General features: G+C 44.5%; 1 protein-coding gene across 1 annotated transcript; it reads right to left on the minus strand.

Moving 5' to 3' along the window:
* Window positions 1-338: 338 nt before the first annotated feature.
* On the minus strand, window positions 339-21,431 carry EIF4EBP2 (eukaryotic translation initiation factor 4E binding protein 2). The gene is made up of 3 exons (XM_083503275.1): window positions 20,832-21,431; window positions 10,808-10,984; window positions 339-8,584 (listed from the first exon to the last, which is right to left on the minus strand). The coding sequence occupies exons 1-3, from the start codon at window positions 20,986-20,988 to the stop codon at window positions 8,553-8,555; spliced, it is 366 nt and encodes a 121-aa protein (XP_083359401.1). The 5' UTR covers window positions 20,989-21,431; the 3' UTR covers window positions 339-8,552.
* Between the last annotated feature and the right edge of the window lie 2,041 nt (window positions 21,432-23,472).

Genomic DNA, 23,472 nt, shown 5'->3' on the forward strand with positions numbered 1-23,472 from the left:
GTATTCTTCTCCCATCAGTTGGGGAAAAAACAGGTTCTCAAAGTGAATGGCATATTTCATTATTCAGTACTACCAGTTGTAACACAATAGTTACAGGTAACGTCAGCCTATCTAGCGAGGTCTTTATGATGATCAACAAAATGATGGATGTTGAAGGTCTCTTGGTAATTATTATATGCTATATAATAATTCACTACAAATCCAGCTATTGTCCATTATTCTGTATTTCTATCGAGTTTTATTTCTTCAAGGAGAAATGTGCTCAGCTCTGGCTTTTGCTATCCTCAACCCCACGTTTTCTTACTGATTCAATATGGAAAAATACGCAACACTGCAGCTTGATATAATCAAGATCTTTATTGATCTCATGGTAACAGCAACCATTGGTGAGAGTGTTTTCCCTAAACACCTGTTTCAGTAAAAACCAGATTTGTACAGAAGTAGCCGAAAGATTGTTCAGACGACTTCTGTTTTCTTTTAAACCAGGATTACATTTAGACAAAGACAGAATATGGAGGGTGAGGAAGGACGTGTTCAGTAAACAGGAAGGAGATAGGTATAACCAATTTTTTTTTAAAAAAAAAATGTGTCAGAGACATTCAGTAATTTTATTGGCAGCAGCCTCCACACTTTTCCCGAGGAGGCCACAAAAACCCAGAAAACAAGCTGCCCCACAAATGTTAATAATTCTTCTCCTGTCCAAGGTGAAGAAAGGCACACTGGATTACCATCCTGCAGAGATGCAGATTGACATGAGAGAGGGAGATTGCAAGAGGAGGAAGGGAAGTCCTGTTGTGTTCTTGATGTAAACACAGACCAAGATGCTGATGAAATCTTTCACATCTTATTTGACTCGCACACATATTTTTATACCTGGTTCCTGCTGCATTTCCATTTTGGGATCAAGATAAATTATCCTTGGATGTTGTAAAGCTGGTTTTGTGAAATGTATGCTCTGCTAAACCAGATATTCCCTATGATCAGCCCTAAGTAAAATTTCTCCCTGCATTAAAAGCATCAACACAGTTCATTATTTCTCTAAAAATTCATATATATATCTATATATATATTTATATATATTTGTGTGTGTGTATAAGCATCCACCCACATACATATACATATTTATTTTTTGCACTCACCCTTTCTCCACACAATAGATTTATAATTTTCCACAGTTACCCAATTTTGCTGATGACTATCAAAAGCCAATCTTTCAACCTCTCAAGCTTTCTGTGCAGCATAACGTCAGGATGAAGGAGACAAAAAGAAAAGAAAAAGGCAAGCAGATCATTGCCACACAGAATGTGCATAAGGAGCAGCTAATTTCTGTAAATCCATTTTATGAACTGTTGCAATCAAGTTCAGTTCACAGAACGTCGCAGGGGCATAAACGAAGTTTACTTCTCAAAATGCTTATCAAGGTTTCCTATATGAACTCTTTTACCATTATGAACAATTACGGAAATGCAGAAGGGACTATTCTCCCAGCCCAAAGAGAGAAAGAAAAACTGAGTTAAAACTCATTGCTACATCAATCAGCCAAATACATTTAGAGAGAAATAAAATTAGCACAAATGAAAAAAAAAAGGAGTGAAACATCTCTTCATCTTTGACACCAAAATATCCCAACTAGAAAACTACTCCAGAATGCTTTAGCACAGTCCTGAGACCCAAAGTGAAATACTGAATATAATCAATGGCTAACTATACTAGTGGAAATAAAACAATCTATTGAAATTTCAAGGACAGTATCATCAATGGTTGAGAGGCACCAGAAATTGCAAAGAGAAGTATCAGAGCTACAATGGCAGCAGGAACCCAAGGCTGACATTAGAATGTCACTCCCCGGTGTGAAATTGGTGCTGGTTGCTTGAAGGGATCTAGGACAAGAAATGGCCTACTGATGTGAAATCTCAAACCTTCCATGGGTCTCTTAAGGAAACTAGCAGTGCCTTAGTTGATTTACAATGGCAAATCCCACCGGCAACTTACATCCTATGTACACAACCAAATACCATAGAATGTGACTCTTAAAGTAATAGTGACTGTGATTTTTAATTGGGGTCTGGAAACATTTTTCATTGGTGGAAATACTTGTACAACTTGATACAACGCTGTGCTAGTGATCTTTGGTGACAGTACGCAGAACTCCACCACCAATTTGGCCAACTTTTCCAAATGTGGTTTCTGTTCAAAGTCAATAAACGTGGTACTCCAGCATAACACAGAACAGATTCCAAGGCCACATTTAAGCCTCCATTATGTTGCTGTTAGTTCAGTACGCTAAAGGTGTTACTAATACAACAGAAGTAAGTCACAGTAGAAGTACTTGAGTATCTTCAATTCTAGTCTATGTCACAAAAACTGGTGATCTGTATGAGTCGGTGAGCTACCTATCAGGATACTTATCATGGGGGAAATTAAGCAAAAGTGTAACTACATATTCCTGATAAGACTCCTGATTCCAGACCATCACAATCATCCCCGTTTAAAATGAAATACTGACTCGGTTCCCAATCTTTCTACTCCACTCGACTCATCTGCACCAAACCCTTGGTTGCGAGAGCCAGCTATGGTTCCCAAATACAAAGGGGTAGGAACGAAAGGCTTACTAAAGTCACAATTCTTGAGGGCTGTAAGGGTTCTTACAGGTATCGCAAGCCCAAATGTCCAATTTTAGCTAAGGGCCAACAAAAGTGCTCTTTGAAAACCTGGGATCTGACTTGTTATTGCAACAAGAAACTCACGATGCAAGATTTAATGTAGAAACAAGGGCAGCCAGGTGTTGGAGCTTGAATACTCTTGTATAGGTAAGGAAGGGTATTGGAAACATAAGGCATAGTAGAGGCTCAGGCCTCCTGGCACGTTTTCCTTTCAGCGGCAGTTATGTCAGAAAGCTGGGAGTTTAGAAGCCAAGTTGAAGCAGAAAACTGCCTACTCCAACCACAGGTTTCAGCCAATGTATGCACTACATTTACCATATCTTTTTTTGCATGGTGTTTTGTACATGTTCTCGGTTATCTCAGAATGAAGGCACACCCAAAACGCATGTTATCTAGGTATTTCTGGCAACATGCCCCAAAATCATATACCACTGTGCCATGTCATTGGGTTTCTTTTTCAGTGGTGGTTCCCCCTGCCCCACATCAGATGTGCCTTCATAATGCCGCAATGTTTGAAGCCACAATTTGCTTCCTTACTACACTAGGCGATAAGGGCAGCTATATTCCTTCTTCCAGGGTAGCCTCATAATTCCCAATCTTCCAATACTGTATTAGCTAGTGGCCCTAATGTACTTTAATCAAAGGCATAGTAAAAAGTATCCTACAATTTCAGCACTAATGGGATGGGGGGGGGAATGTTTGCAAGTGGGGTAAGCAAGAGATACGGTTCATGCTACAACTCTCTTTGGCTCAAACACAACTGTGATGTCCCTTTGCTGCAAGATTGCACCATTTATTATGGAATCTGCCTGGCCATCCAGTTTGGGAGGCAAAACACATTTCTGGCCTCCAGAACAGCCACAGAATACAGACATTGGCCATCCCTGACTCATCACATACTAGTGTGCATAAAGACAAGCTAATATAGACTGATCAATAAGGCTGTCAAGTGATGAAATAAATCTTAGCTGATAGTTAAGTTTTAGTCAGGTAACTAATTAAAACTGCATGTATTTGCATATACAATAGCTTAAAAAAAAAAACCACCATGCCAAATAAAGGGTAACATTGCCCTAAAAGATATATTACCCATTTTCTCTCACAAATGGAGGGGCGGCTCTAAAATGGGTGTTTTCACTGCAATTTGTAGAAGTACTTGTATTAAAGTTTATTTTTTCAATCTACTGTTCATTTTTTCTGCTGACCAAAATGTTTGATAGACTAAATATTGCAGCCCTGTTAATCTAAAGATTGATAGACTAAATATTGCAGCCCTGGTAATCTAAAATGACTGGTATAGATCAGAGTTGTCACAGCAGCACTTGGGAGTCTCAGCCAGCCAAAGACGCTTTTAAAAAGCAAGATAAAATGAAATCCAAACACCCACCATATAGCTTTAGTGGTGACATTGTGAGGAAGACACAATATAAGAAATTGCAGTTTTGAGTTTGTGGGGGTAAAAATACTAACTTGCTGTCGGGTTCTTTTTTGTTAACTTTTTACTCACTCAGCCATCAAGTAGAAATCTTTCAAGTAACATCATTACAGCATAAAAGCCAGCAGCAAACATAATTTTAAGTGACTGCCGAGGGTTAAACACCATTCCTCAGGGCAGTTGCAGAAAACTGCACTGTTGTTGTTGTTTTTAAAAAAGTGCAACTTTCCATCTTAGTATCTTGGAATCAGGATTAATAGTAATGGGAAAGGGCATGTTCGGAGTGCCTGTGTGCTCTATCGTCTTAAAATGGCAAGCCACTGAATATGTATTTGTGATTGTTCAGTCAACACAACTTATAACCTGATGGGGAATCGGTTTGATCTCTTGCATAAACCGGAGAACCACTTGGAAGCACAGGATGCAGCAAGAAGACTGTACAGAGAACTGCAATTGCACAGGCGTTTAAAGGACTCTCCCTCCTCCTTCAAACTACACAGCCAGAACTATAAAGGCTGCTGTGTAGGCTTAGTGTTCAGTTGGCTCGGCTCAGCACTGCTGTATGCTAGAGAAGTGATGGGCGCAGCTGGCAGCCCAGGGCCCTTTCATATAGCTCCCCCAATCCTTATGCTGTGTTATCTCAGCCCTTTTCTTCAGCATGGAGCAGAGTCACAGGCAAAGGGCTTTCTGCCATCTCCCCAGAAAGAGTTCTCTCCTTGGGCAGCTTAGCTACTCACTCCCCTGGGCAGGCCAAGACACAGGCAAAAAGGGACTGGGCAACTGAAATGCACAAGGGGGATAAACCTCCGGCATAGCCTCTGCCGAGGAAAGGCACCAAGGAGCCCTTAGCCCATTCAAATCTCAGAGCAACTGTTGCTGGCCCTTCAACCATTGTTCCATCAAAATGATGCTCTCTTAAAAACTAAGTTGTTCGCCATAGAGAAATAATCCAGGAGATGCTATCAACCTTTCTTCTTTCATGGCCATGACTGAATCACCTGGCTGGGTATTAAAATAAATGTAAGATTTATTGGTTTCTTTGTGGCACTCATGCCCGGGGTTGGTTTTTTGGGGGGAGTGCCTTACAAATATCTACCAATTTATCCTCACAACAACACTGTGAGGTAGGAGTCTATTGTCCCCATCTTAACAAGTGGGGAATTGAGGCACAAAGAGACTTGCCTGGAGATCTGCTGGAAACTTGCTGCAGAACAAGAAAGAGAAATGTGATTACCTACACTGAACTATTCAAATAGCCTTTCTTTCCTTATATTTGTCCAAAAGATCACAGAGGCAACAGCAGCAGCAACAACAACTAAACTGATTGTGACACATAGAAAGCCCTGATGCATTTCATGCTAAGAGATATACTTTCTGTTATGAGGTGGAAGGAATGGTACTACCAAATGTCTTTCGTAATATGTAACCCCTTGGAGATTTGGGAGAGTGTGCAAGTTTGAAGCCATTCCTTTAGTCCAAGAGAGTTTCTGAAAAATACTATTAGAAAAGTGGCTGTCAGCAACACCTGAAGTACAGCCCTTCTCCTCCATCTCACCAATTAACAGCATATTCCTAACAATGTCAACCCTGAAGTTAAGTCCTACTGAATTCAACAGGGCTCACTCCCAGGTAAATGGGGTTACGACTGCAGCCTAAATTGGCTTAGGTCACAGACAAATCCGAGTTCCACTACTGTCAGCACTGCAGAGCAAACGGTCTCTGTTCTGCCTCATCAACAGAAAAGCCGACGAGGTTCCAGAAACAACTGCTGGCAATTATGCAAGAGGAAGGATGGAAATTCAACTGTGCCCTGACTCTGGGCTGGACTTAATAGTGCACTTCAGAACTACCCTGACCAAAAACAAAGCAAAATCAGGAAGTTTTGCAACGCGGCTAAAGAGCATCCCCTCTGCTTATCACAGCTTAGTTCACTTTTGCACCACCACCACTTTTAAGGGGCAGTGTTGCCTTCTCCAGAAACATTGCAAGCAGAGCCTATTCCTGAGAGATCAACAGTTACAAAGCAATTTTGCTCCTATATTCACATTTTAGTGCAGGCAAAAAAGAAAAAAAAAGTTACTAAACCCTCCCTTTTAAATCACAAGAAAAGATCTTTGCCAATTTATAGAAGAGATGTTGGGGCAGAATTCTATTCCAAGGGATGAGTTCATGTGTTGGAAGTTTTCTCTGTTACCAATGCCTATTCATTTGTGTTTAGCTTAACTCCCAGGACCGATTCAGAAGTTACAAGTATAGCGTGGCTGCCACTTTCCCTGAGGCTGGGGTACCGTGCTACAACTACCAAGCTACAACCGAATGAAATCCTTTGGGGGAAATTGCCACATCACACTGTGACATCCACTGTGGACCATACGATCCATTCATCCCATTTGCAAACACTACCAGAGCAGGATGAGATCCTGCCCCAGGAAAAAGAGGCCGCCACGGCATACTGATACCCAGTGTTTTTTTTTTCTTTAAAAAAATGTTTAGGGGTACTCTCATTTTCCTACTCATATTGAAATACTGCCCCTCAATGAGGCCAAACTTAGATTCACAAAATGTTTAGGGGTATGCGTTCACCTGCGTCGTCGTCCCCCCAGAAAAAAAGCACTGATGATACCATATGAACCGCTCCGACCATCAACCGCTTAGTACCTGGGAGAAGGCAGACATCTAAGCAAAGGAACTTTAGCAGCTGTCTTCTTGAACACGCTTTTTGTGTGTTCCAAGCCCGACTTACTTCCAAGTAAACATGCACAGGAATGTGATGTAAATCAACCTACCAGCTGTGCATATTAATAAAAATTGTTTGCAGGGAGGGAAACTTAACATACCTGGCATATGATGCACGCCATGTTTCATAAGCAGCATCATATTCAAAACATTCCTTCCTGTTATGTCTCTTTGGCTACCTGCATGTAGGTTCTGCTAGGTACTCACACTAAAAATAGTCAGATTAAAAAAGGTTTGTTTTACTCGAGAAAATTGGTTTTAATGGATCGATCTAGCCAATTAAACGTGACAAAATATTGCAGCCTTAGGGAGATGCATTTTTACACAGTTCAAGTTATCAGCTAGCACCACAACCAAGGCATGAACTCATCCACTCTCACAAAGTAGCCTGACTGCCTTATAATTCCCATGATGAGTGGGCTCTCTGCCTTTCAAGTCCAGGCAAGCAGTTCACCCATAAGAATCGAATGAAGTGAGGCCATCAGCAACTAAAGGGTACCTTGCTCACCCAGCTAATTTAGTAATGTGTGAATTCAGGAAATGTGCAAGAAGATGGGTGAACAGGATGACAGCTGGGTGGTTTTGCTCCAATAGGCTTACTAACTTTTTGATTGCCCGCCACCCCAAGTCACACATCATGAAATCAGAATGGCATATTTCAACAGCCCAGTAAGTAAATCTTAGGGTGTCCCAAGCTTATGCAAGAGCACTAGACTCTTGCGAAGCCTATTCTAGTCAAGCACAGCCAGGGTGTTTCAATGAATCCTTTTGGCACAATAGTAGACTTGGAAACATTCCGGCAGATGTTAACAGCAGCAAAAATGGGAAGTGTAGACTTGAAGACAAACAGTCCAGAGGACCATCAAGTATGGTATTAAGTCAGAACGAAATGTGGTTCTCCTTTAACACTGATGGGTTCAAATTAGGAAGCTGAAGAGAGAAGGGTTGTTTTTTTGAAATGGGGAGTTTCTAGCAGGCACTAGGAGGAAATAGGCATGATTTGAGTTGTGGCTCTTTCTAGGTTTCCCACCTGTTCTTCGGAACAGGATGGGAACTTATAATTTGGAAAGGCGTCACAGCAAAGCCCTTGTACAAGACAGAACCCCACCAAGTGCCGAGATATACTAATTAGTAAGGAGATGCGGAAGAATCCGAGTGAGTGCACTGCACACACCAATGAAAGATACACAGAAACAGGTTACCAAATGGGATTAAATTGACAGCAGTTAAGGGAGAGGAGAACAACGGCAGTGTTGTGTCCCTTCAAGCATATATCCACCCCTTCCGTGGCCCCTTTTTGTGGTGTTGTTGTGGTTTGCAATAATTATCCAAATGCTGATGGAAGCCAAGTTCTCGCGTGTGCATGATTTGAGAAGTTGTCTCTAAAGTGCGAGAAGCCAAGGGACACTCCTTAGCTCTATAAATTTATCATGGGTTTCCATTCAGTCACAAACCAGGGATATGAAAGGGTTAAAAACAAAAAGTGGGGGGGGGGAGAGCAAAGGAGGAGGGGTGAAGCATTGCATGGCTAATGGGAATCGAGGGGAGTGGGGTAAATAGTCCTCTTATCCTTTGGCACTTCAAAAGCTGAAGTGAAGATTCCAGTGGAAAACAGCTTCTTCTTCTTCCACCCTTCAGTTGTTGATCCTGTTGGCCAAATCAGATGTGCACAGGTGATCAGGAGTTGCTGTCTCCCCATGGTTGCCCCTCATGGAAGATCAGATGTCCATCTCAAACTGAGCATCATCACCTGGTTGAAGGACAAGAGGACGCAAGTCAGTATGGGGTGGGTTGAGGAAGCATCACACATGTACAGTTTTAGGTGTCCTCCTAAGAGGCACGGTGAGTTTCTCTGTCAGCCCTCCATGACATTTGAGGCAGGCCTCATTAATACATATAGGAGACAGGGGTGTGTGCTGTTCAGATTGTCGTTGTGGGGTGCACACGCGTGCATGAGTGCATTAAAAAATAAAACAAAATTCCTTCTAAGTAGGAAAACAGCACAGCAGAAAGGATTGGTCTGGAATCGTTTCCAGATAAGAGTATGCAGCTGCTGGTGTTTATATATGCATGTATAAAATTCATAATGTGGAGCAAAACTCCACATTTTGTCACTTTTATTTACACACACAGAGAGAAAGAGAGAGTATTTAAAAAATACAAAAAAAACCAACAATCCATACAAGTCTGTATATACTTTTTGTATACTGAAGTGGTACAATTTATTCTACATCCTCAAGATTGTGCTACTTCATTCTAATGAAGCGATGAGGAAAATGTGGCCCTGTGGACGTTTCTGGACCACAACTAACCACTGGCCATGCTGGCAGAGGCTGATGGGAGTTGTAGTCCATCAACGTATAGTAGGCCTAAAGTTGCCTTAACTTTACAAGGCTTTTCTCCCAGGGATGGGGAATACTATTTGTTTTAGTCCATTCATTGCAAAAAATAAAAAAGCGTATCACTTACATTCTTTTATCCCCCCCCCCCCCGGCTTGAAATAACGTGTGTTTCTCTTTTGTGATTGGTGGTCAAACCCTCCTTTTTAATTTTTATCTTGGCTCCAATTTCCATCCCATGAACCTTAGCTACCATAGCCAATGATCATGGATGATGAAAGTTGTAGTCCAACAACTTCAGGAGGGCTGCAGTTTGACAATCCCTTTTCCAGGCGCCAAGTGAAGACCTTTCTATTTCCCAAGACTAGTCAGCCAAGTTGCTTTTTATTCTTTGTTTCTGCTGTCCTATTTTTAGATGTCTGCTGTTTACCAGTTTGTTTGATCTGATTTTGTGTTAATTATTGTTATCATCACTGAAGCAGGGGGCATAACTTTAAGTATATACTGTACTTTTCCATGTATAAGACAACTTTTTTTTCATGTAAAAATCATGCTTGAAATGGGGGTCGTCTTATACATGGGTAGTGTATAGGGTGGGCATTAGATTGGTTGCTGCCGTGGCTGTCAGCAACTATTGTGCGTTTTTCTGGTTGCTATGTCAATGGGTGCTGTTGATTGACTGATGTTGCGGCAAGTGTGCAGACAATTGGTAGCGTCTGCCGGCGAGGGGACAGACAAGAGGTGGAAAAAAAGCTCAACAACTCTGTGCCATCTCCTCCCATTTTCTGAAACTGGGTCCCCCAAAATAGGGGGCGTCTCATACATGGGAAAATACAGTATACAGTACATACGTATAGCATGCTCTATATTTATGTTTCTGGAGTGAACTTGATCACTATCTTCCTGATGATCATAGGCCTGTACACCACAAAATCTACACATTTATTCCCCTATTTAAATACAAATACCAATAACTCATGTTTGGGACCAGTCAAATCATGTATTAAAATGCATGCCAGATGCCACTGGCATCATTTTCCCCACTATAGGTTTGCTGTCCAACTCCCATTTAGCCTAAATATATGCTTGCAGCCAATAGTCCTAATGGATGGCTTGAAATCTAGCTCTCCTAATGGATATTTCATGCTCCAGATAGTCTATGTGAGCAAGTTATGTTATCAAAACCACACGGGTGTGGGGAGGTAGAGATCGCGTCAGGAAGTGGGGATTGTGTGACCTACAACCTCATACATCTGGACTTGAATTTTCACCACACCATCCAAAATCCAAGACAACCTTCAGGTAATTCACCAGTGTTAAATAGTTATGACAGAACAGGAGGCAGTTTCCTGTTTGTCAATCAACTTACGCTTTTACAGAGTTTTTAATAGCCTAAGGGGGATAATTCAGCATACGAGCAACCCACACAGGATCAGTGCAACAGTTCACTGAGTCTGCGCTCCATATGCAGAGGCTCCTTAAAGACAAAGAAAAGCACTATATCCCACAACTTTGAAATAAAAAGATATATGCTGCACTGAGGAAAGAAGTGACATGATTTTGAAGCAAAACTTTACAAAACCCTAAAAGTCGATCATGGAAAAGTTATACAACAAAATGTGCCATGCTCTTACCAATTATAGGCTTCCCGTCATGATTGTTCAGATTGTTTACTTCCACTTTGGAATCCTCAGTCATTGTACCAGGGCTGGTAACTCCTGGGATATTTGGAAGGTGGCAAGGAGGAGTCTGAGCCATGGGAGAATTCCGGCGATCTAACAGAAACTTGCGGTCATAGATGATTCGGGTACCTGGGGGCGGAGGAAGAAGATAATTGGCCTATCAGAATCATTTTCCAATAGATGAGGTTACAAACAATACTCATATAATAACTCAAGTAAGGCCCAAGTCTTTATATACCATAGATTCCTGCATATTAGGCAACTGGGTGTATAAGACCCCCAAAATTGGCAGCTGCCAATTTGGGGGGTTGACTTATACGCCCAGTCTTATACGCGACAGCTTCGCTGGGCAGCGGGCTCCGCGCCGGGAGGAAGCTGCCCGGTGAAGCTGCCCAGCGATGCTAAGCCGGCTTGGCATTGCTGGGCAGCTTCCTCCTGGTGCGGAGCCTGCCGCCCACTGTCGCTGCCCAGCGAACCCATACCCGGCATATAAGATGACCCCCGACTTTTTAGAGGATTTTCCAGGGTTAAAAAGTCGTCTTATATGCCGGAATCTATAGTAAGCTCATCCGTTTGCTAATTAATTTGCTGCAAATAATAAACTTATTTACAAGGGAATAAATCCCAATGAATAGGGCTGCCATACATCCAGAATTGACGTCGGGGTGCGGGGATTTCTGAAAGGTAGTGCTTTGTTCTAGATCTTAGGCATTTCAATCGAAAAATCATGTTTATTGTAAAACAACTCGGGGGTTCATCTAAAGAAAGCTCAACAACTTTCGGGCTAGCCTAGTTTTTACTTTTTGAAATATGGGAACCCTACCATTGAACGAACTAGGGCTTAAATCTGAGTGGACAGACTCAGAACTGTACTGCAAGTAGAATCAATAGACTGCCATTTTCATGCTGAGTGGGTATGGCTCTTTATTTTCTTTTAAAAGAAACAGCATTCACTGACTATGATGCATGGGTGTCAATTTCCTAGGAGAGATGAAAACCAGTTTTCTCATCTATATATTCTAAAGATGACACATCTGACTACACGTGTAGCATGTAGATATAGATGGGGACTCTTCATGCTGCTTCCCTGCAGTCCTGTTAAAGGTGCATGTGGTTTTCACATCAGTTCAACAGGAAGGGATGCTGGGAGGCAATGCGCCTTGGAATACCAGGTGCCGAGGGCAACACAACAGGGGAAGAGACTTGCTTTAATGCCCTGCCTATGGTTTCTTGATAGTTTCAGACATCGACCACTGAGAGAAACAGCACGCTGGACTCCATAGACTTTGGTCTCAAATCCAGCAGGGTTCATGTTCTAATCTGAGATGCCTGGCTAGCTTAGTTGGTTAGAGCATGGTGCTGATAGCACAAAGGTCGCAGGTTTGATCCCCAAATAGGACAGCTGAATATTACTGCACTGCAGGCAGTTGGACTAGATGATCCTCAGGGTCCCTTCCAACTCTACAATTCTATGAATACAAGGAGAAAACAGAGACGTTTGTGTCTCTGACCAGGGTTTGAAATTAGCAGGGTGCCAGACGCATTTTGCTCCATTTGTGAGCAATTCAAAAAGTCTAGCTGCTATTTTTTGCATCTGGTTGACACTCAAAGATAGATAATATACTAAGGAGTTTAACAATAAAGAGTAGAGTGTTTTGAAAACCGAAGTATAGTACCAATATTTTCATTGTAAACACCAAATTAAACATGCATTAACCATGTCTGCTAAAAATGTGATAATAACAATGTGTCATGTGAATTACGTATTAATTCATGCTTATCAAAAGAATAAATAGCCCCTCCCCCAAAGTGGCGACCAAACATTCTGTTTTGGCGCCCACAACCCAGGTCCCGGAAGCCATTTGGCTCCTAGCTTTTCTATCCCAGTTTCTAACACTGTCTCTGACAACATGTCACATAACAACAAAACTCTGGTGACTGTATATTTACAGGAAATGCTCGTGGCCAACCAAACAAGCTGTTCTTCTCTGTCACCACAGAGCTCCTTTCGGAAGGCAATATTATGAACTCTGCTTCATTTCACAGTAAGAGCAGAGCTGTAATCTGAACAGCAGTACTGTATAGTTTAAACAGCAGTTATCTGGTTGTTTGGTTTGAATGAAACCCTAGAGGCACCAGTCTGGAATTAATTCCATCTCTGTATGCAAAAGGGAGAAAAGTGAGGCAAGGCTGAACACTTCAGAAACAGGAGGAGACTTTTAAAAACTTAACAGGGAGGCAGGGAAGCACATGGAACACACTTCTATTCCAACCCACCCACTCTCCATATCTGGTCACACTTCTTAAATCCCATCTTCATCATTTGGCTAAATTCCTGTGATCTGACCATCCCTCCCATTAGGGTTGCTTTGTTTTTGTGGAGCTATACACCTGAGCCTCCAGTTTCCTTTTGCAGTCAGTAAACAAAATGGCTTGAGTGGCTGCAGAAGTACTACAAACAACCAAACTGTGTCTTTTACTGTGGCTTGGGCCCAACACAGGTAAGCAACTGCTTCCTCCCTTACGATGAATCATGCTCCACTAAGATTAGGAGAGTGAAACCCTTATAACAGCACCGTTTGTGCACATTCCTAGGATGCAGAGGTAATACAGAAACTGAACAACCCAGGCTTGTAAACAACCACTCGGCCAAATCGGCTGTAAAAGGTAAGCAATATTTCTAAAGGAACAGCAAAGGAAACTTTTGTAAACCAGACAAGAATTGTTCCTCGCACTGCCAACCTTTCCTTCAGGTCACAAATGCTACAAAACTGACTAAAGGTGAGTATTTAAATATAGGACACAGGATCAAGGCTTGAGGGATAGCAACTTTTGCAGACCTATTTACAAGATTAAAATAACACACACAAAATCCTAACAGCTTTTTAAGAGGAGAAAATACTGGAAACGTGTAAGTCGTTTCAGTTTAAGAACCTAGAAAGAAGGCACTTGAGGTTTCCAGCAACCACCTGTTGCTGTCGACATTTAGCACATTCCCAGGAACCTATTCTCTCTGCTTGGTAGCCTTTTTTCTGCAGCTCTCCCATTTTTTTTACTCTGCAGTATTTATTCTAAAACCAGCTTACAATAAATCAGAACCCAAAACTCCCCATTTCTGCAAGAGGAAAAGCACAGCAAGTATAAAGAATTACAAGAAAAATTAGGCAATTTATACATTTTGTTCCAATTGCTGGACTTGAGCTCAGAGGTTTCTCTGCTGAAGAAGGAGTAAAGGTAAAGGTAAAGGGACCCCTGACCATTAGGTCCAGTCATGGCCGGCTCTGGGGTTGCGGCGCTCATCTCACTTTATTGGCTGAGGGAGCCGGCGTACAGCTTCCAGGTCGTGTGGCCAGCATGACTAAGCAGATTCTGACGAACCAGAGCAGTGCACGGAAATGTCGTTTACCTTCCCGCCGGAGCGGTACCTATTTATCTACTTGCACTTTGACGTGCTTTCGAACTGCTAGGTTTGCAGGAGCAGGGACCAAGCAACGGGAGCTCACCCCGTTGCGGGGATTCGAACAGCCAACCTTCTGACTGGCAAGTCCTAGGCTCTGTGGTTTAACCCACAGCGCCACCCGCGTCCCTTGAAGAAGTAGTAGGGGCAGGCAAAAGCATGGCCAGGAGATATACCGTATTTTTCGCCCTATAGGACACACTTTTTCCCCTCCAAAAATGAAGGGGAAATGTGTGTGCGTCCTACGGGGCGAATACAGGCTTTCGCTGAAGCTTGGAGAGTGAGAGGGGTTGGTGCGCACTGACCCCTCTCACTCTCCAGGCTTCAGGAAGCTATCAGCAAGCCTGGGGAGCCCGTGGGAGTTCCTGCAGGGCTTCCCACGCTGCGGATAGCAGCCTGCCGCCCGGCGCGCAAGATGCCCTGAAGCAGAGCGCCCCGCGCTTTGGGCAGACATCGGCCAGCCCCACAAGCTCGGGGGACAGCGGGGAGGCGCAGCACCGCCACCCCGCTGTTCCCCGACCTGGTTTGGGGGGGGAAATAAAGGGGGGAAATTTCCTTTACTTCCCCCCCCCCAAAAAAATTTAGGTGCGTCCTATGGGACGGAGCATCCTATGGGACGAAAAATACGGTATCAGCCTTCCAGTAACTTCCATGAAGATGTCTATTCTGTTGCCGAAAGGTATTCCCTTCCAAAGTTGCTAGCTGAGCCAGCTCAGTCTTGCAATCCAACACTTCAATCACATTTATCTTGGAAAAGGTACCACTGAGTTCAAGTAGTAGCTTAACATCTGCATAACAGTCATCATTATATGTGAAGGCACTGCAAGTGATGGAATTTAGAAGCATAACTTGTCCAAAAAGTCTACTGGAAGGAGAAGGGCCGGCTAATAGGCAGCTCTGTGGGTTCTGTTATGTTCTCTGCTGACAGCAATACAACCAACAGATGCTGCGGTTGACACTGAGGAAGAGGGCGAGTTTCACAGTCATTTTTCTGGTCATTAACCTCATTAAAATACAGATACAAAAAGGAAAGTAAGCAAAGGCATTTGAAACTAAGAGGTGCAAGCTGGGGGTTAGAAGCACGTATTAGAATAGCTGATCACTTGGAAATACTATTGAAAAAGAAGCTGTTAAATTCTACCCATAAATGAACTGAAGTTATACTCCATAAACTCCCCCCCCCCCAGTGTGGTGGCTTTATGAAACTCAAACTTGATATACACAGTATGTGTAAACTGTAGCTTTGAATAAGTAAAATAAAGTACAGGGGTAAAATACCCTACCCCACTATGGTCCAAGAAAAGCAATAATACTGTGAGAGAGATGAACAGCTCGTTTGCAATGTGGTATTGCAATGTAAGGGTTTTCCTAGCCAAATCTGCCAGCTCACTTATTCCACCATGCCAATCCGAGATCCCAAAAAAGCAGCATAATGCAATTTTGCCCCCGTTTTCATTGTTCATTTCAAATGTCTCACCCATGGGCGGGCTACTTGGCAACAAAAATACTTTGTATCCTGTACCAAAAGAAAAGCCCCTCTTCGTGTTTGAACAACAGAACAAACACAAGACTACAAGCTCAGGGGAACTGAGGTCAACAAGAACCATTCTGATACTGTAGCCTACCTCTCACCCCAAACATGCACACAAAGTTTATTTTTATGTGCTAGCTTATCAGTTTATCTCTGCGCCTGAACAGTCTCGGAACTCTGGGCCCTTGATCTTGACCGCCTCAAGCAACGCAGCAGTCTGAAACTAAGAAGTATTTGCACACATATCTTGTGTTTTGCAGCTTTAATCCAGAGGGAATAATGAGCCCGAAGACTACATTCTCCCTTGAACTTGAAAACAGGGTGGTGAGGCCTATTATCACTGAGCAAGGATTGCCTGTAGTGATTATAAATTAAAGGTCTTCTTAGCAGCTACATATGTGGGGGGGGGGGGGGAGAAAAAAACTACTGGCACAAGGAACAGTCATTGCCTCTCCAAAGCAGAAAGCTAGAAATGCTATTGGAAATGGTTTATATTGATTTTTATTACAATTGTGATTATCTAGTGGCAATATTATTCAGTTCTTGGAAAATAAGCAGGCGACTTGCCTGAATTGGGGGGACGGACGGACACATACACTGTGGTTTCAAAGTTTTCAGCCCACAAGGCTCCTAAGAGGCCTGCTGAGAGGTCGCTTTTCAAGGCAGGTTTCAGCAGAAGTGTTAATACTTGAACATTCATGTCTCTTTGCTCCTGGAACCCATCTAATCCTCACCCCACCCCCCGTTGTTGACCTGGGCAACGTTCCAGTGTCCATGGCAGGTAGCAAGGCACACTCAGTGCTTTCAAACGAAACAAAACAAAATCAGAATGAGCATGGAATTTGTCTTCTAACAAAACAGAAGAAACTCTGTATAAGCTGGGGAACCAATCCAAATGTTGCTAAATTTCTGTGTTTTTTGCCTCTTCTCAGTTCCTCAAGACTGCTGGCACTCCTAAGAAGCAAGCTGATACTTTGTCCTTCTAAGTTCCTTCTCCTTTACACATCTACAGCTACACTCAGGAGTAATATTCAGTTTCGGATGCTTGCTATTTTGCTCCAATTCCTGGAACAGTAGAAGTGGCCTAGCAAAACAAGGCCCCCGGGTTCCAAGAATGAAAATATGAATGTTTGGAGATCGTAGAATCATAGTATCATGCACCTAACATTGTTTTCAAAACCAAATTGCAGTCAGGCCAGCTTGATCTGCAGGCGCTGTCCTTTTTCATGATTATTTCAGTGTAGGAATGACCTAGGCAGATTCAGTAAGATGGGGGTAGGTCGACCAGTTTAGCATGGCTTACCTTAAAAAAAAAAGGACGGAAAGAACCCCCTTGTCCAGTAAAGAATTTTAAAATGACAAATATTGTATTTGTATGGATTTCTTACGTCTTTATAGACAAGTGACCCCAAGTATGCACTTTTACTCAAGAATGGAAGTTATCTTGCTGGAACAGAGCAAGGAAAACCTAGCCCAATTTTTCTTACAGAAATCCTCCAAACCAGCAGGCACTAGAATCTAGTGCAGCCTTACCCAACTCGGTACGCTCCAGATGTTTTGAACTACAACTCCCATCAACCCCAGCCAGCATGGCCAATGGCCAGGTATGATGGGAGTTGTGGTTCAGCAACATCTGGAGGGACAGAAGGTCCCCAAACCTGTTTTAGAGAACAGTAATGTTATATATGATCTCCCTTCATCTGCATGAGCTCTACGTGTGCACAAATAAAATCTTACCATTATAACTGAATTAATCACTGGAGGACATTTTGTTCCAAGTGTAGAATATTAAAGGCTATTTTAGGGAAGTGTATGAACGTGTCACTGATTTTAATTAGTTAAATCCCCAATCACAGCAAATTTGGATCAAAACAGAATAAAATAATTGAAATCTGAAACTTTCTATGCCAGGGATGGGAAACCTCAGGTCAGGAGCGCAGATGCAGCCCCCTACGCCTCTCTACTTAGCTTCTGGGGCTCTCCTCATAGCAACCCCCACTTGGCACCCTCATTTTTGCCTTGCAGGAATGTGCCCTTGAGTTCTGATAATGCTTCTTGCTTGCCTGGGGGGAGGATGAGTGCATGTTGAAACTAGTACAGTGGTAAAATTTACATTATTTGCTCCACACACTTTCACCTCTGGCCTTGCCAACCAGAGGAATGTGGCTTCTAGAAGGCTGCTGTGAAGGGGGTTGAGATGAGGTTCCCACCACTGTTATATGCATAACACCCCTTCTTATTACCTTCATTCAGCAGGCAGCCTTCGCAGACACACAGGACAGCAAATTACCATGTGTCAAAGAAACAGATGAGTACTGCCCAAAATCACGAGTAATTTGGAATGATTAGATTAAAAGAGGAAAAGCAGAATACACAGGAAGCAATGAGTTCATGAGGGAAATCTACTATTGAAAAAAGGAAAGCTGCAACTCCTTAAGAAGGCCTTCTGAAGGCTCACAGGTAGCCCCGTTCCAAAGAGGCACAATTTTAGCTGCATGCAAAGGTAAAATTAAGCACCTTTTTTAAACCTACAAGCCTGCCAGGACTCACCAAAGTGGGTAGCAGGAAAGGCTGCAATTCTGTGTTATAAAAGTTGGGTGCCTCCCCCTTTCTCTGCCAATTGGTGGCAAAAGCCCATGGGGTTCCAGGCACTCTCCCAGGGTCTGTGTTCCTTTGGAGAATTGAGACATAATGGACTGTTGTAGCTTTAAGAAAGATGGTTTATTCACCTTCATTCTGCATGGAGGGAGTACAGATCTCACTGCACAGTCATTTCAAGAGAGGCTTGTACACCAGAGAAGTGCAGTCCTGGAGTGCAAGACATCTCTCCCTGTCAGCTTTGCAGCCAGCCTGCCCAAAGATGGATTCCAATCTCTCTTCCTCCTCCTCCTTCCCAGAACCCCTTGCTACCAAGACTCCCTTTTCCTGACATCCCAAACACACAGTTACCCTGGCAACCTTCCAAACCCCTGTCTCTGTTCACACCTGAGGGCAAGGGGGAGAAGGACAGTTGTCTTGCATTGCTAATGGCCCTCAATGGTTTCTTAATAGCCCTAGATTGGCCAGGTAGTTTTGCATAGACTAGCCCAGGAATTCCTCTGCAGTTTCCGTTTCTCCCTTCACATCCCAAATCATCAAAATCCTACCATTTATCAATTTCTAGGGTTTAGGGGGCCCACAATCTATAATGCCTATGTATGCACAAATCAAAGTAGCATGTGTGCATGACATGAATAGCAGCCAAAGGCAGGCATGAAGGATAAATTGGGAAGAGAACAATGGTATGGATTTGGAACAGTGTCACCATTTAGTTTATGAAGAACATTTTGACACCTTAAACTTTAAGGCTTAAGGACTTGAAAGATTTATTGTGTCACCTGCTTTTGAGGTCCAGATCCAACTTTGTTAGCTGCAATGATTCTAATGCCATGAAAGCCACATGCCACCATAATTTGCAATTCAGCATTTCAAGCATAATGAAAAAAAGGTGGACAAAGCTGCTAATGCCTGCCTTTTTAAGTGGCTGGAAACTAAACTAAGCTTCAGGCCAAGTCCTAATGTCTAGGCTACAGAGAAGCAGCAGGTTCCAAGCCCTAGACATTGTTTTCGTCTTGTCTTTCAGAAAGAAACAGCTCAGAATGCAGGACCTACTTCCACATTTTTCAGCAATGAGCTTTGGGCTGTGAACCAGGAAAAGTGCAATGCCTACCCAGCTAGGGGTGGGGGGAGGGGAGTGAGAGAAACCCTGCTCTGTTCTGTACATAATCTCAAACCAGCTCTCAACCAGTAAAATGAGGAATCTTGCTTGCCTTGCCTTCATACCTTCGTTCTGCCAGTACAGTATTCAATGCATGTAAAACGCCACAGAATACAGCATTTGTAAATTATTCAGGGTGGAGCAAAGGAGTTTATTTTACTATAGGGCCACGCAGGAGTGGCAGAGACCCTTTATGCCTCTTAAAACATACAAGATCGCAAGGGGCTCTGGCGCCCGAGCCTTTTAAATTTTAAAACAAAGTCATTCAGGAAAGCAGCAGCAGGCTGAATTCCCAGGGACAGGCCTGAACAGAGGAGGCTTGTGCAAAACGTGGCTGGCACAATCCGTATCCCCGGTAGCTCTGCAAAAGGGTTATCCTTTCTTTTGGTCGGGATCCCTCGATCTCCCCCTGTCTTGGGAGGCTGGCCGACCCCTCGGCGGAGCCGGCGCTCCGTCTCCCTGCAGGGGCTGCAGCTGTCGGAGAAATCCCCCGCCCGCCTCGGGGCTCCTCCCCTGCTATTGTGCAACCGTCACGGGCTTTTTCCTCCAGGCTCCTGGGCCTTGTTTACAAATAACTCGCCGCCAGCAGCCCCGCGCACCGGGAGCGCGGCCTAGCTAGAACCGGGTCGGCCCAGAAAAGCGGCAAGGCAAACTAACGACGGGAAGAGGGGCGGGGAGACAGGGAGAGAGGGAAGAGCCTCCCCGTTAGCTCTGGGGGCAAACTCCCCCTTCCCCACCATGCTTTGTACACCAAAGCAGCTTCCCCTTTCGAGCAACGAGGGGGAAAGAGAACCACCTCGCCGCCATGCGTCGGGGCGCGCGCCAACACGCGTCTTTCTTGCGGGCGCCCTGCAGACCCGGGCAGAGCAAGGCCCACCGAAGGGGGCTTCCAGCATATGGCCTGGAGACTCAGCGACTTAGCTTCCCAACTTCCTCCTCAATCTTATTAAGGGTGGGGGGGAGAGAGAGAAAATTACACGCCCACCCCGCCGCTACATTTATGATTGACGGCCTCGCCTCTGGAGGCCTCGTCCCCCTTTTTAAAGCCTGGCTGGCCATGCTCGCTGGCGCCCCTGCGACGTCTCCCTTTCTTCCTCCCTCCACCCCGACCTACAGGGCGCCCGCGCCCCCTTTTGCAATGCCCGCGAGCAAATGCACAACGGACAGCTCTCGGCAAGGCCCGTGTGCATCAAGATGATGAGGCTGATTATTATTACTGCTCTGATGTTACCTCCGGGCGTGGTGGAGAACAGCGTCCCCCCGGGCGTGGTGCAATAGTCATGAGGTAGCTGCGAGGAGTCGTTGATGAGCACCGTCCGGGTGGGAATGGCGCGGCTCTGGCTGTGCTGGTGGCCGCCGCCGCCGCCGCCGCCGCCGGAGGAGGACATCTCCCTTGCTTCTATTGTCCCGGGCTGCGGGGAGGAAGAGACGCGAAGGGGCTGCAAAGGGAAGCGGAGGAGGAGGAAGGGGGCGGCGGTGGAGCAAATGCACACAAACACACACACACACACGGAAGGAAAGCGGGAGGAGGAGGTGGTGGGGGCGGCGGCGCTGCTGCGCTTCCTCCGCGGACGAGGCTCGCTCCGGCTGCGGGGCGCTTCTTGTCCTCCGTCCACCGCCTCCACCGCCACCTTCTCCCTCGGCCTCCGCCAGCAGCAGGAAACGAGGGGGCCGCCAGGGGAGGCGGGGACACGCGGCGGCAGAGGAGTGGCCGGGTGGGAGGGCCGCGCTGGCTGCTGCTTCAGGCAGGAGCGGCGTGTCAAGGGACGGAGAGGTTGCTTGGGCGTGCAAAAAAGCCTTAGCGGGCTTTCCTCCCGTGTAAACACAACGCCTGGCGTCGGAGCGAGAGGGCCGGGCTCCGCTCGGGCTGTTTTCTTCGCCTCCCAGGCCGCGCCGGGGGCAGGAAGGCGAAGCTGGCCTCGTGCTCTGGAGCCACGGGCAAGCCCTGCTGGAACGAGGATCTGCGATTGCTTCTGTTATATTTTCCCCTTTTTGGTTTTGTGATGGCTCTGTACTCCAACCTGTTGTTGATCGTATCTTTTCTCTCCGTGAATGTGTCAAATGCTTCTGTAACTGAAAATCAATAAACCAAAAAAGAAAACCGAAGATCTCGTTTACATTTTTTAATACTGCGCACAACTGCTGGATGAATTCAGGCATAAGAGCAAAGTCCTAGGGGCTGAGGGCCCTTCAGAGCCCCCCCCCAAATATTTGAGGGGGTCGAGTCGCCCCCCAAAAGTTGCTGGGCATTGCCATTCAAATGGTGTGCATATGCCACATCTTCTGCGTGATTATGTAGGGTGGGGCTTACCTAGCCCCCCCCCCCAATTTTACTCAAGTTGGCGCCTCTGAATGCTGGCATCCTTTGGTGGCTCAGTTTTGCACATATTGTAAACAACAGCCAGCTCCTGTGTGTCTGTCATATTTGTGTGTACTTGAGAAATGCAATTTAGGATTGTAGTCAGCCAAGTTTTTTCTCAGAACAGACCCACGGAGATTAATTTCTTTAGCAAGGTTCATTAATTTCAGTGGGTCTGCTCTTGAGTCAAACATGGTTAACCACCACCCTTCTGTGGGGCAGGGATAACAACCATGTGCGCGGGTCTTGGGCAGAAAGTCCCATTGAGCAAAGTGGGGATTTACTCAAAAGAAGTAGTCTTGGGCTCTATTGAATAACATCAGATTTTGAAAAGATCCTTAATAGAGCATGAATGCAGGCTGGTTTGTTTATTTTTCTCTATTATGTAATTCTTCATCACCACAGGTAAAAAAGAATGAATGTTTCTTTTGGCACACAGGGCAACATACTTAATCAAAAGGCGGAAAGTCAAATGTACCGGATAAACTTTATGCTCTTGACCTTGAACAAGGCAGTTCTAGAAAAGAAATCATATTTTGCTGGAGAGTAATAGAAACAAACCTGTATATCCTGTGTCACACCTGGACTCATTGGTGAGTTTAAGTGTACAGTGGTACCTCTGGTTAAGAACTAATTCGTTCTGGAGGTCCGTTCTTAACCTGAAACTGTTCTTAACCTGAGGTACCACTCTAGCTAATGGGACCTCACGCTGCTGCCACACGATTTCTGTTCTCATCCTGAAGCAAAGTTCTTAACCCGAGGTACTATTTCTGGGTTTGTGGAGTCTGTAACCTTAAGTGTCTGTAACCTGCAGCGTCTGTAAACCGAGGTACCACTGTACCTATGCATAGGATTAGCCTCTAACCGAGCACAGAAATCTGCATATCTGCTTCACACTAACAGTGCCTCAGTCTTATCTGGAATGAGCTCTTATCCAGTCCCAAGGTCCTGAGAAGTAGAGCTGTGTGTCATCAGCATATTGCTGACAACTTACTCCAAAACTCTAAAGGTGACATGATTTCTAGCTCCTGCTACCTCCAAGGAAACAAAGCAGCTTTTTGTAGCATGAAAAATCGCTGAAGGGAAAAGAGAATTGCCAACAAAATCAAAGTTTTCTACCAGAAAACAATTTAACTGTTCCCACGTTCCTTTCCCACAAGAGGACCTTGCAATGTAACCTTGCAATGACTTGTCAAGTATTTTTGACACTTGAAGCAGAACTTTTTATTTTACTGTTGTTGTTTTGTGACATTAAGAAAAGAGCCATTCTAGATAAGAGCCAAAGGCCCACGTAGCCCAGCATCCCATTCTCACAGTGGCCAACTGGATGCCTATGGGAAGTCTGCAAGCAGGATCTGGGTGCAACAGCACTCCCCCCATGCTATTTCCCAGCAAGTGTTATTCAGAAACACAGAGAGACGATGAAGGTAGAACATAAGCATCATAGCTAGTACGTTTCAAAATTATTATTATTATTATTTATTATATTTCTACACTGCCCTTCAGGACAGAT

Source organism: Podarcis liolepis (genome assembly GCF_965112155.1).
Source record: "Podarcis liolepis genome assembly, chromosome: 5".
Classification (NCBI taxonomy): Eukaryota; Metazoa; Chordata; class Lepidosauria; order Squamata; family Lacertidae; genus Podarcis; species Podarcis liolepis.